We start from the raw sequence: 18,740 nt of genomic DNA, 5'->3' as shown, positions 1-18,740 counted from the left end.
AGAGGTCTGTATTGGAAAATATTTGTGGCATATGGATGATCATGAGGTATTTGTGTAACGAACAAGAACATACCATACATAGCTCAGACGATTAATACAAAGCAGAGGAGTGTTGCCCTCTGATTTTCCTTGTCTGGCAGACAAGAGTCTGCCAATCCTATCAGTGTGATAGTGGGCATAGTGGCACAACTAATTGAACCTTCCTAAAAATATAGAGAAGAGCTTGTGCTCTTGTCATCTTTAAAGATGCTTTCGAAGATGTAACTTGCTCCTGCTCATTAGTAGGGAGAGAAGCAAGCAGATGGGGAAAGTCAGTGCTTGCCAGTAAAATGCAAAATTCTTCTCTAGTGATCTAGTGTTGGCTTGAAATTGTGGGATTTTCTAATACAGTTGTTAATTTTATCTCATTGTTTATAACCTTTAAAATAGTTTTAATGTTTTATTTCACTGTGGAAGGAAGCAATCAAAATATTTTGGCTTTGCCTTAGATAAAGATGTTTTCTAAGTAGCTGTCTGTAACCCTAGTGGTGGCTGAGACCTCTGTAACTGAGTCAGTGTACAATAATTTAGTGACAAGTGTGCAGTGTGGGTGACCAGGCTCCAGTGATACACTAATAATTATGGTGATAATGATATTATGTCTCAGCAGTAGCCAAAGGCACAGCTTGGCTCAGTCCAACTTAGAAAATGGATAGCTAATGCAATTTAATAAAAATGTAAATACAATCTGCCTGCAAAAGTCAAGTATTGCTTTTTTAGCCTGTGACTAGAGGGCAGAACTGCATTGTGGAGGCGACAAACTCATTCTGTAGTGTTGGCCACAAAGTAAAATTTTATTTTAGTTATAGGATGTAAAACTAAACTTACTTATTAGCTTTAGTCACAAAAAATCTCCCCCAATAGCCGAGAAGGATTTGAAGGTTGGAAATACTTTTTTTTCAGTAAGGAAAATTTTAAAAAGTAAATTAGCTCATTCTCAAGCCATCTGCATTCCTTTATTTGCCTGGTTGTTTGTATATTTGGGTCTGGCTTGTGCAGAGCAACATGGAAGTGGTTCTTACCAGGTAAGGCTGCCTTGGTCTTCATGCTTTCTAATTCTTAGTTTTGAATGTCCCACTATTGCTGCAGAAGAACTTGGCATCCTATTGAAATAAATAGCTGTTGGTTACATTTCTGAGGCTTTGTTTCAAATACTGGAGGTTTTTTCCTTAATTTTTGTAGTTTTGGTGTTGCTGGATTGTTGTTTTTTTGAATGTAGTATTAGCTTCTAATAAGTTCAGATTGAAAAGATGTTTTGGGGTTCTATCATACATCAAAACCTGAAGGGGAGTTATTTCTCTCTTCTTTTTCAGTCTGTAGAATGAAATCTGACTGCAAATGTTCACTTTTTTTACAGATTTCGCGTATATGTAAAATTGGCTTTTTGTATAGGTTGTTCCAAGTTCTGTATAACTGATCACCTTTCTGTTGTGATTGCAAGAGTCAGTGGAATTGGGGATAATTCTTTTCTTCCAGTTCAGCAAAGTGAGAAGGGATAGGGGACACTGAGTACTGCAGATGCACAAAGCAACAGGGAAAAGCAGTAGGGTTCCAGTACTTTAAATGTGTTGGAATGTACTGGCAATGTATGGAAGTAGGGAAGGAGGCACAAGTCAAGGCAGTTGTCTGCTGTTGTGTATTATGACCTTCATAATGTTAGGCACCCACTGCATACTAGTCCTTTAAGCAATCATCTGTCTTGTGCAAAAGGGTCTTGTTGCTACATAACAAAGTTCCTGAGCTTTCACAAGCTGTCTCCCACTTTTTCTGCTTCTTTTGAATGCAATGTACACAAATTCATTATAGTGGTAACTGAGAAATTTTTCTGACTCTGGATTCAGACATCAATCAGAGAAAATTAGAAGCCCCATTGCAGTTTTTTGTTCTCCTGTTAGTGTATTGATCCCAACAGGAACTGATAGCTCTCTCCATGTTTGCTGTCATCTCAGCAATATTCCCGCTATCCCCAGTAGTTAGAAATTAAGTTCTTCCATTTTTCTTCTGGCTTGCTTTTTGCACGTCTCAATCCAGTTTCACTTTCCTATAAAATTTGCAGGTTGGCTTGAAACAACACTTCAGAATAAGAACTGCCAGTAGGAATGAAGCTGCTGAAGAGCTCTGCATCTCAGAAAGGAACTGTCCACTTCATCCTTTTCCATTGTGGTAAAAGGCTGATTTACAGCTTGTTGTATTAATCAGTTCTCCTTTAAATGTCTTTTGTCATATCTTGGTGTGCTTGTTCCCATTTCTGTAAAGCCTTGAGCCCAGGCCTGGAGAGATAGCAGGTTGGTGGCTGGTCTGTCACAGGCATAAGCTGAGCTGCATAAGCAAAGTATTTTTCTCAGGGACTATGGAAAGAACTTCTCCAGGAACTCAGAGCTCTCTCAAACCTCACTGCTTGCTGTTCCAAGCACAACAGCCACTTTTCAACCACACTTTCTTTTAACCAAAAACAAAACCAATCTGCTCAGAAGAAAACATTTCATTTTGAGTATTAGTAGAAAAGGCAGGAGAGAGTACAAACAGTCTGTAAACTGGATAATTATATTGCTTTATGCAGTACATGCCACTTTGCCTGCTTTTTCCATCTGCTAAGTCTCTGACCACTGCTGGCATTGCAGCAATCCAGACCTCCTGGTTATTTCAGGTCACTAGCAGGTATTGGTGCATTCTCCTCAGACAGGCTCAGGTGATTGAAATCTATGCTAGAAGTTAAGCTCAGTTTGTCACTCAGTATTGAAGTGTTGTACCCAAGTGCAAGAGCCTGTATTGCTGTCCAGCATCCGGGAGAAGAGGTCTCTGCCCAGCAGCCTGAATTCTTCCTCTAGAGCCATTTTTGTGTCCATAATTGGCTCCTTCTGTATTGCTTTCATTATTTTTATATTTTTCTATCTTTATTAGCCATTTTTACAAATGGTTGATTACTTTTATTAATTCCTAACAATCACAGAAGCCTCATGTAGAAAGCTTGTGTGTTGTTTTTAAATCTGGTATTTAGGTGTTTCCTGGTCTGCATGTCCTTCTCATTTTCACAGTCTCCTGTAGGCCTTCATTAGTAGGGTTTGGGTTTTTTTGTTTTTTTGTTTTTTTTTTAAGTATGGAAAGACTATGAATGTGCAGGTAGTTACTGACCTAGTGGTGTTCTCAGTCATATTCCCAAACTCCCCATTAACTCAACTGTGTGACATCAGAGGTTTAAAGTTTGTGGCAAAATGTGACTTACAACTGGTGCAGTATGTCTGATGCTGAAAAATCCCTATTCTCTATCTAGGACAGAGTTTGATGTGGATGAAAGAAACCCTGAATTTCCCATATTCTGTTGCATTGTGGAGTCTTCCTACACTGCTCTGCTCTAGCTTTTCCCACCTAAGTGAGTTCTGAAGCCCACCAAGCACCTTCGTTTAAGCTATGATGTTCTTGCTCCCATCTTTGCTGACCACTGTAAAGGAGATAAACTGCATTGTGTCTCCAGTTTTTGAACAAATGACTTGTTCCAACTCTTTTGGAGAAGCAGCAGCCAGCTACTGTGCTCTTCCTTCTTGTTTTTTTTTTTTGTTTGTTTTGTTTGTTTTGTTTTGTTTTTGTTTTGTTTTTTTGTTTGTTTGTTTGTGGGTTTTTTGTTTGTTTTTTTTTTTAACATAGCATTACTTTACTCTCTCGAATCTTATTTAATTGGTTTCCTGCTGGAAAGAAACTAAAGAGCTAGCTGCCTTTGCCAATTAACTAGGACAAAATACTCTATTGGTAGACAATGTAGGTTAACCAAGGATTTCAGAAAAGAGATGTGGGATAGCTTTGATGGTTAAGCACTTCTTTGGTGGTGGATTCTTGTCATTAAATATGGAATAGGAATTCAAAATGTTCCAGGTTCAGTTCCTTCCTTCTGGATTTCTTTTTTTCCTGTGTAATTTTATTTGACAAACTACTTAATCCTAAAAGCATGTACAGCTCTTAACTCCTAGTCAAGCATTTATTGTCCTTGGACCAAAAGAACCCCAAAACCCAACAAAACCTTCAGACCTGTGACACAGCTTACTCATGTAGTAGACTATATTTAGGAAAATTAATAGCCATATTTGAAATTAAATTTCTAATTTTGGCCTCCCAGATTGCTAGGTGCAATAAAATAAACCAAGAAAGGGCAATCAGATTGAGTTTGTTACTAGGAATATCTAAAAACAAACCACAAAAGCTAATTTTAAACAGTGAGTTGTAATCCGTGCTGTTTGGTTTAGAACCCCTGCAGCAATTCCTTTCCAAATATCTATTTTAAACTGGTGGGTTAGACCTCTGTGGCTGCTTTTTCACAGTATCCTTAACATAAAACACTGTGGTGACCATTAAAGTAAATAGGAAAAAATAACAATTACGGAACTTACCCCCCCCCCAAAAAAAAAGATTTGTTTTTTTAGTACAGTGGATTCCCTTTAAATAGAGGGGTATGTTTCAAGAAGTGGGTGGTGTATGTGTACTGTATTACTTGGCTGGGACCATAATGAACGACCTCATCTGTGATCTTCCCAGAAGCTGGAAAAGAGGGCAGGCTTCTGTGGTTTATATCTTGTTTGGTTTGGGAAAGCGTGAGTTGAACTTGGAGAGTTTCCTACTATCTAAAATGTTTAACACTTGACCTCTGGAAAGCATAGAATATCTCTGCCTACCATTTTTAATTCAGCCTTTTTAATTGTAACTTTTTCGAGTAAAAAGGCTTTTTTTTTCTTTATTTAACATTGTTTGAATGTTAAGTGATCGATCTTGATTGCTTTAGACTGTGTACAAAAGGGTGGAAGCTACAGGAGTCAGAACTGCTGAAAGAGTGTTTCAGGAGTCTGGATAAAATGGTTACCCCCTGCATTGCTGCTCAACTGTTGTCTGAGGCAGAGAATTGAGTACCAAGGCTATGATCATTAGTTGAATTTTCTTATAACTTGTTTGTATTGATGTTAACTTCTGTAACCTCTGGTCCACTACAGTGTGCACTGTGCAAACATAAAAATTAAAATCTTTTTCCCACAGAGGAATTTGCAGTTGATTTGTGTTAATAAACTGGTTGGGACTGTGCAGAGCACTCATATGAGTATCTGTCAAGCTCCTGAAAAGGTTTTTTCAGACATGACTCATGTCCAAGGTGAAAGGCTTGACATAGATGTTTTGCAAGCAAAGGGAGAAGCATGTCTTCAAAGAACTTAGTCTTCTCCTGAGTCTTGTTTTTGTAGGACAAACTTTAGTCACCTTTTAGGTAATGGACTGGTCACTTGGACCTCTGGAAGGAGCTTATTTTATGAAGAGGCTTTTTTGTGTCAATGCTTTATATGTAAGTATCACTGCTTTATTTGTTTCCTTCTTTAGGAAATAAAACAACTAAATTATGATTCTATTAACTTCCTTTAAAAGCCACAGAGACTCACTGAAAAAAGCTCTTTGTTTCAATGTTTTGTTTTTAATTCTTTTCTTTATAAACCCCTAGAATGATGACCAGAAGCTTAAGCTGCCCCAAAAATGTTTTTTGCCTTGCCAGAGTAAGTCTATGCAAATTTCTCTTGCTTTATGCATCAAGCCAGGTCTCTCTGCTGGGAAACTGAAGAGTGAGTATGTGTTTTCTATCCCTGTGCCCAGTGTGCTCTCTGATAGTAAGCAGGTCAGCACTGTGACCCACAAGATGCATAGCAAGGGCTGTGTTTCAGCATCCTTCCTGCCCCCATTCACAAGCAGGTAGGAGTTACAGATAGAGCAGGATGCAGGCAGTTTGAACAGAGATACAAACCAAAACTGCTCTGACAAGTGTACAGCATGGGGTATATCCAAAACTCCAGGACTGTCTACTACCTGTTGCCATGTCTTTGTTAATTTGGGAAGGGAGTTAATATGGTCTGGGAGTGCTGAGAGACAATGCAAAATGTTAGCAGGCAATTCCTGTCTTGAGTAGGCTGTCACTTTTTCCTGCATACTGAATCTACAGCAAAGCTAAGTACTCTGATCACACTGGGTATTTATACATTGCTTCATTGGTACCTCTGTAACAAATGTGGATAGAGCCTTCTCAAATCTTCGTTCGCGAAGCCCAGCCATGATGATGCATTGGTACCTGATGTGTTCCCTCTTTAGCAGGATGAACTATATGGGTATGTGGAAGGTGTAATGGACTAAGTACCTTCAGTTTTCTCTTTATAACAATACAATGACATGTAAGGCAACATGCTTTTTTATTTTTTTTTCTTGCAATTCAAATCTATTTTGCTGATATGTTAGAAAACCTTTATTTAAATGACTTTTTGATAGCTTATTCTATAGAGTTGGTATATTCCTGCAACAATTTTTGACATCTCTTCTGCTTGGGTAACTCAAAAGCCAAGTCTCTTCCATAATAAAAGTTAAAAGTCCAGAAGGTCTTAATCATAGAATCACAGAATGGTCAGTGTTGGAAGAGACCACAGGGTGTCATCTGGTCCAAGCTCCCTGCTCAAACAGGGTTATCCTAGAGCACATTGCTGAGGATTGTGTCCTGACATTCTTGAATATTGCCAGTGAGGGAGATTCCACAACCTCTCTGGGCAACCTATTCCTGTGTGTGATCACTGCACAGTAAAGAAGTTCCACCTCATTCAGGTGGAACTTCCTGTGCATTGGTTTCTGCCTGTTGCCTCTTATCCTTATTAAATGGATTAATTGGCAGGGAAAGCCCTTTGCCACTGTATAATTACCAGTAGTTTGTTCTTAGGGTTTTGTTAGAAATGAGGAAAGAAAAACTATAGTTCACACATCCAAAAGCATCTTAATTTAGTACAATTAATCAGTGAGTTAAAGGAGAAAACTAAATGGAAACTAGAAGTAATAAACCAAAGACCAATAGCTATTGATTTTTGAGCTGTTTTCAAGCATACAGAGTGGTACAGGGAAAATCCCAATAGCATTCCTCTGCGTGTGTTCCCAAAATCAAAGGCCTGTAACTTATTGTACTTATTACCTAGACAAAGGGAGCCCTGAAGGGAGTGTTTGCACTGTGGTGATCCTGTGCTCTTTCATTTCTTCCCTGTGATGCTTTCAACTGTCTCTACATGCCCTTAGTGCTTCAACCTTTGGGTTTGGTATCTATGCCTGTGTGGTTGCAGAGGCATTAGGCACAGTCTCTGCCACGTGCAGATGGGGTGCTAGAATGCTGCTGCTTTCTGCAGTAAACAAGTGTTATATATGTGTTGTATTGCTAATGTTGTGAAATGTGGGGAGGGAGGGAAAAACAGCAATGAAACAGGAAGCATTACTATGCAACAGTAATGTTACCGTGAAGGATTAGAGCTGGGGCTTGATGTAATGTAATACTTTACACCTCTGAAATTACTGTAAGTGGTGATTCTCTGCAGAGGAGAAGTGAAGGAAAACATGTACTTAGACAGCTAATGCACTACTCATCCATCCATCCACTGCTCAGCCTATGTGTTGTGGTAGGTACCAGCTGATGTGTCTGACTGAGGCATGACTAAGCTGTGTGAGCTGCTCAGTTATGCAGTCAGTTTGAGGCAGAAGAGCTTATCAGTAGGTTTTTTTTTTTGTGATTCAGGTGATATTCTAATCACCAGACTGTCATTTTTTGGTGCATGCAGTCTTAGTGGTTCACACTGATGTTCTTACTTTCTCTTGATTGTGTTTGTTGAAGGTCTTCCAAGATGAGTGCTAAATGACTTGACTAGACCATCACATTCTAAGAGAAAGAAACCAGACCAAATTAAGCACCTACCCCAAATTAAAGTGTTGTTCTATAATAAGAATCTGTCTTTTAAGTTTCCTAACCCATGTGAGTGACCTGTCCTTGCACAGGCATGTGCTGGCTGTCACACCAGCACATGGAGAAATATAGTTGAAACATGTAATTTGGGATGTGTGAGAAGAATCTTGGAAACAAACACCACTTCATTCACCAATCTAGTGTGGCTGAAGTATTAACATAGACCAAAATATTACAAAATTTTGTAATATTATGCTTAAAGGCAAACTGCCTCTCTCCCAGAGAGAAAGGGAAAACTTGTTTCAAGCCAGTTGCCTAGTAGGACACCCTGAACTCTTTGTTTGGCTGATTTAGGCTGCACTCCCTTGAATACTGTGCAGTAGAAGTGAGAGTGAAGAACTGGATTGTCATACAGATGATATGATGGGAAGAGGGCAGGCTGCTTCAAGCAGGAGGAAATTAGAGCAACAGTATTTTGTATAGGAAAGGAGACAGAAAGACAAAACAAAACTTTTAGGAGAATGCAGGGGGATAATCAATGGGATTTGAACAGTGCAGAAAGAGATATTTGTATCCAGAGTTATCAAATTTGTTGGGCCAGAGGTTTGTTGTAAAATGTCCTAGCTGATAGGTGTAATTTTTATCACGTAAAGCATCAGATTATATGAATAGTTGATTAGTTTTTGTGAGATGCAGGACTTCTCAAATATTTTCTTCTTTTATTATCAGGAGACAGTTCTGACAGAAAGATGTAGTAGGGTTTTGTTGTTGTTGGGTTTGGGTTGGATTTTTTTGTTTGTTTGTTTTGGTGTGGGTTTTTTTCTTTTCAGGTGTTTTTCCTTTGGCTGAGGTGCCTGGTATTAGACATACAGTCTTCCCCTGAAGGCATTTGAAATTGCTTTCCTTCCTCTCACTGAATAAGTTCTGTGGGCAATTATCTTAAAATCTGCTTCTTTAGGCACCAACCATAGGATAACTATCTTGGGTAATCTAAATCCCATCTTAAGTTTTTCCTTATGCTTAGTCTGGTGCATCACACCAGCATGGCAAATGACTGTGTATACCATGACATCTAATTCACAGGGGAAAATGGTATAATAGAGGCTGTTGCTTCTGCAGACAAGCTGTCCAACTTCTAGCTAGAGCTGCTGGTTTTAGGCATGGCTCTGAAAAAAGTAAAAGTAACTTTCCATATGACCATAATGACTACACAAAACACCTCTATGAAGTTATGTTTCTGTGAAGAGTCTTTCTCTTTTCTTGCATCTTGGCAATATATTCTTTCTTGTCCTATTGATATGTACTCTTTTGGTTCTACTTCCTCTTAATATTGTTTGTGGAAGATAACCCTTCAGAACAAGGGAAACCTTCACTCTAATCTCTGCAGATCTGGGACGTGAAACTGGGAACTTGTCCGCACTGGGAGCTGTGAAAGATGCTGTCTCTTACAAATATCTGCTTGGAATAATTTGGTCGTTACTGAGTCACAGGAACGAGGAGCTTATGTGTAAGTTAACCAGAATGCACCCCACTCTGAATGCTGTTTTCAGCTACAAACATTTAGATTTCCGGTGTAGCATGTGAAGGGATGGTACTTGCATATGTGTTGTCTTAAAACTAACATGGGAGCTGTTGTTCAAACCTGAGCTCCACTGTAGGTATGCAAGTGACAGACCCCGAGTGGGTTTGTGGTGGGTTTTTCAGTCCCGTGTACTCTGTTCCTCATCTGAGACTTGTAAAGCACAGTGGAAGTACAGCATGTCCTCAGCATACATTTTTTCATAGTTGCAAGTAAAGGGACAGTTTTGATTTCCTTTTGACTGGTGGGCCAAGTGTCTCAGTCAGAACTGGGACTCCACTCCCCTTGCTCATATTTGCAGTTTCTCGGTACTTTGCGTAGCCTTAAATGTGGTTTCTAGATCTAAGCTTCCACGACTTTTTTCTCTTTTCCCCGGATGAAGAAAACTCTCACAGAGCTCAAGCTTGATGTTAGTTGGACTTTGTGTAAACATACTTTTCTGAGTCAACTATGAAGAAGGAAAAAACTTGTGGTATGTTAAAGTTTGAAACTGCTCCTTACTGATTTACTGCTGTTCTGGAGACAGCCCAGAGTGTACTAATTCATTAGTTCTTGTAAGCAGAGAGGAGGCAAAGAATAGGAGGAAACAAGGAAAGGGGTGGAGGGGAAAAGAGTTGGGGAAGAGAAAGAAACATGGGGAAATACAAGGGGTGGGAGGAAAGACATAGCAAAGCCGTTGTTTTTGACCGGGTGCCTTAGGAATTTCTGGAAAACAATAAAATCAAATGTTACCCTAGAAAGCAGTGGAATTGTCTGTGCCCTTCTTATTACTTTGGCCTTCACACGCTATAGCATTATCCAATCTCGACTGACTTCTGACAGATAGTGTTTGGGGGTTTTTGAAGTTGAGTTGCATGCTTTGGTTTCAATTGACTTTACAGTCAGTCTCTTTTAGGTTGGTTTCATCTTGCCTCGCTTTCAGATCTCTTCTGTGTGCAGTTGATCTTCCTATCTCTAAAATACTCAGAGCTTAAACATGTTGACTGTTAATGATTTAACCTATGGCCTTCCACACTTTTGTATGGGTTTAGTGGTTGGCACAATAATACATATATGGTACCTTGGTATTGGCCCCAATATTCAAAGGCAGTGGTTCCCTGCAGTAAAGTAAAAAAAATTATGGCAATTTTTAATAAGAATTTTAGTAGGTTCATGACTCCTAAAAGCAAGTAAGATGGGCAGGCTCATTCTCTCCAGACCAAAATGTATTGCACTTGTGGCAGTTTCAGATCCAGTTGATACACCAGTGCTGCAGCATCCAGGCTTTTCCTCCTGTATGATGGGGACAGAGTTTTTCCGTTCGTCATGGATGAGGATGTTTTTAAAATGCGTGTCCTCTTGATGTAACTGTTTCAAATTACCATGAGGTCTTGTGTCTCTGGCTGCTGAGAGTGCTCTGAGGTGTGCTGAGGGCCTGGGACTCCAGTGCTGGGAAATGGAAGGGTGCAAAGATTTCTCAGCTTTTCCCTGAGGTACTCTGCTGCTTTTGTAATCTCTTGGATAGCAAACATTGATTAGACACATGAATTCTGGGCAGTGTTCCTTGATATTTTCACACTTGTCCTTTTATTCATGCCATATTTTGGGGATATTGAATGTTTGGGACATAGTGCAGTGGCATTCCACTTCAGTTGTTATTTTACTCTGTACAACAAAATACACTACTTCCAAGAACAACCAGGAAGATGATCTATTTTTTTCTGTTTTTTCCTCATTTCTCTCCTGTCTTTCCTGTTCTCTATTGTCTGTCTTCTTACTCCTTTTTTTCTTTTCATTAAATTTCTTTTTCTCCACACCTTTGAATCTTCCAGTTCTTTCCCTTCTGCCTGACCATTTGCCTTTCCCATCTACAGTTTTTCAGATGGAGTGAAGTGATTTTTTGTTTTCTCTTTAAAATGTTTTCAGCCCTGCCTACAGGGTTTGAATAACAGCCTCACCCAGTTTATTTCAGGTTGCTGCTGTTTGGCAATGCTTCAAGAAGCCACAGTGGCACCAGAGCTGGTGACAAACACAGGAAAATGCAAGGTCAGGAAAGTCTTTGGCTCTGTCACACTATTCAGCAGCTGTATTTTTTGGAATATGTGCAGGGATCTAGCTCTCTGAGGCACTTCTGCATGGACAGATGATGAGTTTATGGCATTTCTTTTGGAATTTTAAAAATCTGTTGTTTTCTACCTTTGTCTCCATAGTATCTTTTTCTCTCTACCCACCCATGAATTTAATAGGCAGTATTGTCATATACATCCATAGATCTAGAAACTGACCACTAATTTCTAATATTTAAAACCTTTCCTGATCAGTAATCAAGCCGTGTTGTCTAAGGTTTGGGGTTTTTTGCTTTATATGATGCTCTAATTTCTCTGGAAAAGAAACAAGAAGTTTTTAGCCAGGTATTTAGCAAAGAAATTGTTGTGGTTTTTTTGTTTGTTTTTTTTTTAACTTTCCCGAGCAATGACTTGTCCCCAAAGCAGTACAGTTTTGTACTCATAATGGTGTTGTTCAAATACCTTTCATTAGTGAAAAACTAAATGTTCTTTCTCTTTTTTTTCCCCTCCGCCATTGGAATGTTTCAATGTAATCTTTATACATGTATATATTTTTATGTTCTCTATATATGTTACTCATATAGCCATATCTTATATATATATCAGTCGGGAAGGTGAAGCAAAGAAACATAGTGGCTGTTGGTGAGTGGACTGAAGTCCCTGGAGTAATTGTTTCAACTCAGAGTAAGAACCTGTTTCCCATGAGCTGTGTTGTCCAAGAGACTGAAGTTGCTGACAGTGCTCTAAGCCTATATGTGATCTTTTATCCCTTCTGGGCTTGGGCACTGGAACAGCTTGAAGATAAAACATAGTGAGGATGGAATTGGTGGTTAATCTGTGTGAGGACTTAAAGGCCAGGTCTGGAGAGTTCAGAATAGACAATGTGTTGACATGACTTTCTGCAGTATTCTGCACAAGCTGAAGTTTCTTACGTGTTGAAGTGAGTTATGCCTGAAAACAACAGCCTGTTATACTGCTGGAAGACAGAACATGGCTTTACGGGTTGGGGTTGTCTGGAATTCAAAGGAAGACATCTACCTGCTGAACTTATGCTGTAGATAATGTAGTTGATTTTAGATCAGATTTGTGAGTGGGCCTTTAGAGTTAGGGACGCATTTGACAGAATTTAAGAACCTAAGAAGGCAGGCATCAAAACTCTGAAGTTAGAAATCTCTGAATATCCATGTAAATCCAAACTTCCATGTGCTAGTTTGCCTGATATCAAAGAATGATTCTGCTTTACTTCCTAAGCAGTTCTGTGAGGATGAAGAACTGGAGACAGTTTATTTAGATAGATGCCAGTAACTAACTAATTGATAAACGAGAGGTATTAATCTGCCTGCCAACTTGTGTTACCATAAAATCTACCTAGTGGTGGATTTATTAATCAATTTGTTTTATAAAGTGACTTTTAAATGACCTTATCTGCAGTATAGTTGCATAATAACAACTGTGGACACCAAAAAAATAGTTGCTAAGTGGTCAATCATATCATGTAGGCTCCTTTCACATAATCCTCCTGAGGATCTTTTTAAGAGCCTAGGAACAAAGAAAAAGGGCATCAAGTTCAAACTCTGACAGAGGGGTGACAAATAATGCAAGCTGCAAGACTGCTGAACACCCTTAGCCACCAACTTTGATCATGTAAACAGGTCCCCGCTGCCTTGGGGGTATGGCAGAAAGCTGCGGAATTGTGTGCGGTGAGCCGCAGCTGTGGCTGCATAGGAAGGCTCAGAATTGTTTAGGTCAGAGTCAAAAATATTCACTTAATAGATGTGGCAGGCAGTGCCAGTCCCACAGTGCAATGTAGTAGCCTTTCTGCAGATGACTCCACTTCAGAAATGTGTGGGTTTTTCCCTGTAAGTAAAAAAATTGAGATTTTTTTTTTTTATAGATTTATATTTTTATGTATTTCTAAAAATGGTATAAATAGTATATAAACATACTTCATATATTAAATAAATACAATGTGACAGATGTGTTTCACTTCATGTAGGGGGAAATGTAGTCTGAATTACATGTATACTTATATCTATAAATATATATACACAATACTAAAACTGTACTATAGTAGATGTGTTTGATTTCATTTAGTAGCCTGTATGACTTTCAATAGAGTTATTTTGACAAAGAGGGATGAGAGGAATGAGAACAAATTTTAAATCCTGTTTAAATCCCTTCCTTTGACTTCTAAAAGAGCTGCTTTTCATTGTGTCAGTAAATTCAGATTAAGATAATTCCTTAAGGCAGCTGACTTAAGTGTACCTGATTACCTGTGTCTGGTAGGAGAGGAGACTGAAGCTCCTAATTTAGAAATTAAGCCCATCCTTGATTTAAAGCTGAAATTTAGATTCTGCTGAAATCTCTATTTTGAGTCTTACTTGGTGAAAAAGACCCACCAGTTAGTGTGCTCATATGACTGTTATTCAACCCTGTTTTCTAGTCACACTTTTCTCACAGTGGTGGTCATGTATCTGAAGTGTTGGCGATGCAAACGCAGCTTGATTGTATAATGCCATAAAATACTTGACTATCAAGCAGTAAGAAAAATCATCCTGTTTTATGACTTCTTCAATGACTTGTATGGAAAAAAATTGCATTATTTCCTGCTTTCACAGAAGCTTTCACAGTATTTCTATTTCACTGTTTTCTGCAACTTTTTGAGGCCTGGAAAGAAAGAATTGTTCTATTCTTGACTTACTAGAGGTCAAGTCAGCTGTTTCTCACTGGAAAATGTAGTCTGTGTAGGTGGACCAAAAACTGAGGGATTACTGTTCAGAAATACAATTTGTGTTCACTTAATTCATTTATTGTTCTATGGAAGTGAAAAAATGAAAAATTCGTTTTCCCTCCATACCCATTTCCTGGAATGCCAACAATCACATTTTAAATATATTGACATGTTTTTACAGCAACAGGACTTCAGTCACTTCTATCTCTTTATGCAGTGGTTTCCTTTTAGTGTGGACATGCACATGATTGCAGAATTGAACAGTTATTAGTCAGGTTGTTGATTATTTATGACAAGACTGTCTGAACAAACTCTTAGTAAAGCTACTTCTTATGCTTCTTACTTTCAACTTACTTTGGGATGCTGTCCTAGAAAATTATGTGCTGTGTGACCATATTTTTTACAAATTCAATATTATCAGATATGGACCACAGTCAGCAAAAATATGAAAATGAGACTGACCTTGATTGCAGTGGAGTATGGAGTCTGAACTGACAACCAACTTCCCTTCTGGTTTTCTGTGCCTCTGATTTGTTGTGTCCGTTTTCAGTATTGGTGTTTGAACTGAGTTTGGTAAGCAACACCAAATCTCCAATGAACTAAATATTTAGTGTGCTAAGGTCTATTCAGTTGGGTATATTGGTCTGTAGTTCTGTACCTTCACTAGCTGTATTTCTTGAGGCCTCATAGCAGGTAGCCAAATGAAGAGGCAAAATTTTCTGCTGGCTGTTTGTGTAACCGGTGACCTTGAGTACAATGTCAAACCAAGGCGTTCAATATCTTGTTTCTCTAGAACTTTTAGCTATCTTGTCTTTTTTCTTGCAATTACTTAGCATTCTCCTTGAAACATTGCTCATCACTAGAATGCATGAGAACACAATCTGAAGCCATAAGAGGCCACAACTGTGGAACAGTGGGAGTCTTAATCTGTTTATGACAGAAGGTGTTTGTTTCTCTGCTTTTCTCTTGTGAGTTTGTTGTTTGGTTTTGTGCTGGGTTGTTGTTGTGCTTTGTTTTTTGCTTTTTGTTTTTTTTGTAAAAAAGCTTTTTTAAGCATCATGATGTAAACACAGAAGCTTATTATTTAGTTGCAGCAGTGTGCCAGATGATCATGAAACAAGATCTAGTCTGTGCTTGGGAAAGTTTTATTCTCTCTACCTTTAAAGAGATACCCAGCAGAGATGATCCACTGGGATGTGGAGGTTTTTTGTATATATTTTTCAAGACCACATAGCAAATTTCTTGATCCTGTCCCATCATAAATGTAAGATTTCATTATTAAAAGGTGTTTGGCAAGGAGGGGTGAGCAGGAATAGGTCTGCTACCATTTGAAGCTGAATTCAGGTTTTGCTTGGTTATCATGATGGCTGAATTCAGCATGAATTACATGCCAGCTGTACAGGGCAACCAGTTTCTGCTGGCCTGTTGGGAACCAACTTGAAAGACATTTTGCTTTGATTCACTCTTACTTTGCAGCAGATGAAGAGGAGAAATATTTCCCAGTGAGTTGTTACTACAATATAGTTGTGCTGCAAGAAGAATTACCACAGGGATACCAGTAAGCCTCTGAATGTCTTAGGGAACAATGGTAAGCATTGGGGCTGAAATGTTGATTATTTTCCCCTTTATCTTCATTTATTGACCCACATGGAATATATATTTAAATTTCTTTTTTTGTCTGAATTGGGTTATATCGTATATTTGGTAAGCCTTAGTTGGCATTGTATCGGATTTTACATCTTCACTATAAAATTCGCTAGGATTTTGGTCTGCCTGATGTATACAAGTGCATCCTTAACTTAAATCTATGCCTCTTGATTGTTCATTTGCTAGTTTCATCCACTTGCTACCATAAGTATCAGATATGCAATAAACTGGTCAGGACAAGCAAAGGACACTCCAAAACAGTAGCAGACAGTCCAGGTGTGTTTGGTCACTTCTTCTCAAATACCTTATGAAACTGTCTGTAAATGTCAGCTAAACCAAAGCCTGGAAAAAGAAAACGTGTTTTGCTGGTAATTTGTGTTAAATGAAGAAGTAGTGATGATTGACAGTAAAGAAGCAGCCTAATAACCTTAAAAGTCTTGGGGTTTCATTAATATCACTGTGTCAGACCTTGATGTTAAGATCTCAGAACACAGTGCACAGCACAAGTTGTATTTTGTGATGTGGAACCATTATTCATGTGCTGTTCTGCAGGACTCTTTTCATCTGTTTCCTTTGAAACAGAGTGGAGTTTGTGGGGGCTTTCAGAGGAAATGATCCAGAGCAACCCTGGAAATGGGGTTGCTTAATGTTTCTTCTCTCCCCTCCTCCCTGATGGCTGCACTAGAAAAAAGTTTTTTGGTGTCCTTTATGTACCCTATTAAAAGCATCTTCTAATGAGTTAGACTGAATGGAGGGGCTGACAAAATCTTCACTTTGTTTCAGAAATTTTAGAGACCGTGGTGGAGTCATGCCCATGATTAAATATCAAAGCCTTGGACTTCAAAGAAGTGTTTGTGAAGTCTGCATGTGATTTTTTTCAGGGACAAAAAGCACGTTTTGCTTGAACATCTACCTAAATCTAGTCTAGTAAGCATTAAAGTAATTTTTTACAGTTCTGGAGGTCTTGCGAAGTTCGCAGATGTGACTTAGATATAAGCAGTTCCTGCAGGAGCTGATGAAGCCAGGGGGAAAAAAGAAAACCAGAACTGAAAAACACTGTAAACATGATTGGAGTGGCATAACTGCTGGTGTGGAGAAGGTAAGGAACCACCTAATTATTGAAGGACAGAGGTGAGATAATGTGAACCCCTCAGCAGCTTGGGATGTGAATTTTCTACACTTGGAAGGTCAATGTCACAGTGACAAAATATTACTAGTAAATATGTTGTTAATATTTGATGTACTCTATAAATTACCCTAGATGTTTGGGGGAGCTGCATAGGTTTTTGTTTTGTTTTTCTTCCTGTAAAACTTGTAAATTAGCTTTCCACTTTTTGGGAATACATTTTTTTGTGTGTGAGATTATTTTCTTTCTGGTTAGTCAGTTGACAACTCTCCATCGGGGCTCTGAAGCCTAGGATAAAGATGTTCTGCATGGTCCTGTCCTATTGCTGTCTTTAGAGTGATATATAGGTATTATAACCCCTTCTTTTAGCTCACTTTGTGCTCTTATCTGCCTCAATTGGTTGTTGCAATGACAAAGTTGTGGTCTCAGCATGTTGAAAGTGTTGGAAGAAAAATGCAGGATAAAATTCGTAGTGTACTCAAAATATTTATTGTTCTTTCTAAAATTAACAGCAGACTGATTGATTTGTCATGCTCTTGGAAATGGAAATATCTGGCTCTGTGAGTTGCAATATCATCACACTGGAAAAGGGACATAATAAATGCCTGGCTTATGAAAGACCTTTTGAATCTTGCCTGGGTAGCTGAGGTTAAGGAATGTCATAAGTAAATTTTGGTGCTGGTGAGAGAAAACTTGTAACTAGTGGTGAAAGTGACAGGAATTGGAAATGAGATTTTTGCACGTGTAATATTTGACAAAGGCCTGTGACCAAAAGGTATTTACTGCTTGCTCTCGTATTTTGTCAGTGTGGGTTTTTTGCTTTCTGCTTTCTACATGAAGTTCTATCAGACAGGGGATGTATAGCCTACTGCAAGTGCAGCAAGATGTTAGCTATTGCTGTTTTACAGCAAAGTTGTTAGGAAAAAACAAACCCAACAGGCAGCAGCTGACAGTGTGATTTCCAATGGCAGAAATGTAGAGTAGTAATTTAAGGAAATAATGGAGTATCTTTCCTTTTTGTGCTGTTTTTCAGACTGCTCTGCAATGACTACAGCAAGATACAGGCCTACCTGGGACTTGGTACTTGACCCATTAGTGTCCTGCAAGCTCTGCCTTGGTGAATATCCCGTGGAGCAGATGACAACAATAGCACAATGCCAATGCATCTTCTGTACCCTGGTGAGTTTGTGTTCTGTATTAGGCATAAAAACCAAAACATAAGTCGAACTACATAACTTTTATGTTTCTGCTGTGTGGGTTTCACACTGAAGTATTGATGTTACAGTGGAAATAAATACTGTTTCTGTGTGCTTGACACAAATGCTAGCAGCTAAACTTTTGTTTTCCTGTTCAAAATTTTTTTTTTACTTGGCACTTGAACATACTGTATAGTTACCTCCTTAGCAAGGTTACTCATGCTTTCCTTTTCATCTCTCAGTGGCTTGGATTTGGGGGTGGCTTTTTAATTGGCTGGATTTTGGTTGAGTGCTTTGGTGGGGGTTTTTTGTTTGGGTTTTGGTTTTGTTTTTTTTTTTTTAACTTTAGAAGAGAATAGAATCTTTCAGTTGGAAGGGATTGTTCTGCAATTTTCATCAGTCCAACTGCCTGATCAATTTAGGGCTCATCAAAAGTTAAAGCATGGTGTGAAAGGTGTTATCCAAATGCCTCTTAAACACTGACAGGAGGCTGCTGCCCCAAGCCTGTCTGTGAAGCCTGTTCTAGTGTTTGGTCACCCTCTTTGTAAAGAAATGCTTCTTAATGTCCAGTCTGAACCTTCCCTGGTGCAGCCTTGAACCGTTCCTGCATGTCCTCTCACTGGATACTAGGGAGAAGAGGGTCAGTACCTCCCTTTC

The 18,740-nt window shown here is 38.8% G+C and overlaps 1 protein-coding gene across 6 annotated transcripts in view; it reads left to right on the top strand.

The window, feature by feature from the left end:
• Positions 1 to 18,740, top strand: part of RNF144A (ring finger protein 144A) — a 66,213-nt gene that overhangs the window by 20,157 nt on the left and 27,316 nt on the right. Inside the window, exons 1-4 of one of the 6 annotated variants that reach the window (XM_018088855.2) lie at positions 15,591 to 15,702; positions 16,545 to 16,688; positions 16,762 to 16,860; positions 17,921 to 18,066. In XM_018088855.2, the coding sequence (XP_017944344.1) occupies positions 17,932 to 18,066 (135 nt within the window). In that variant the 5' untranslated portion in view covers positions 15,591 to 15,702; positions 16,545 to 16,688; positions 16,762 to 16,860; positions 17,921 to 17,931. Of the gene's footprint in view, positions 1 to 2,095; positions 2,203 to 3,076; positions 3,410 to 4,780; positions 5,354 to 9,146; positions 9,267 to 15,590; positions 15,703 to 16,544; positions 16,689 to 16,714; positions 16,861 to 17,920; positions 18,067 to 18,740 lie in introns of those variants that run through there. The other 5 variants (XM_018088853.2, XM_018088854.2, XM_018088852.2 and 2 more) reach the window with 5 other exon arrangements.

The sequence above is a fragment of the Manacus vitellinus genome, unplaced genomic scaffold (genome assembly GCF_001715985.3).
Source record: "Manacus vitellinus isolate BGI_N305 unplaced genomic scaffold, ASM171598v3 scaffold_11_pilon, whole genome shotgun sequence".
NCBI lineage: Eukaryota > Metazoa > Chordata > Aves > Passeriformes > Pipridae > Manacus > Manacus vitellinus.
The sequence above is the reverse complement of the archived record's forward strand: the minus strand, read 5'-3'. Positions and strand labels throughout refer to the sequence as shown.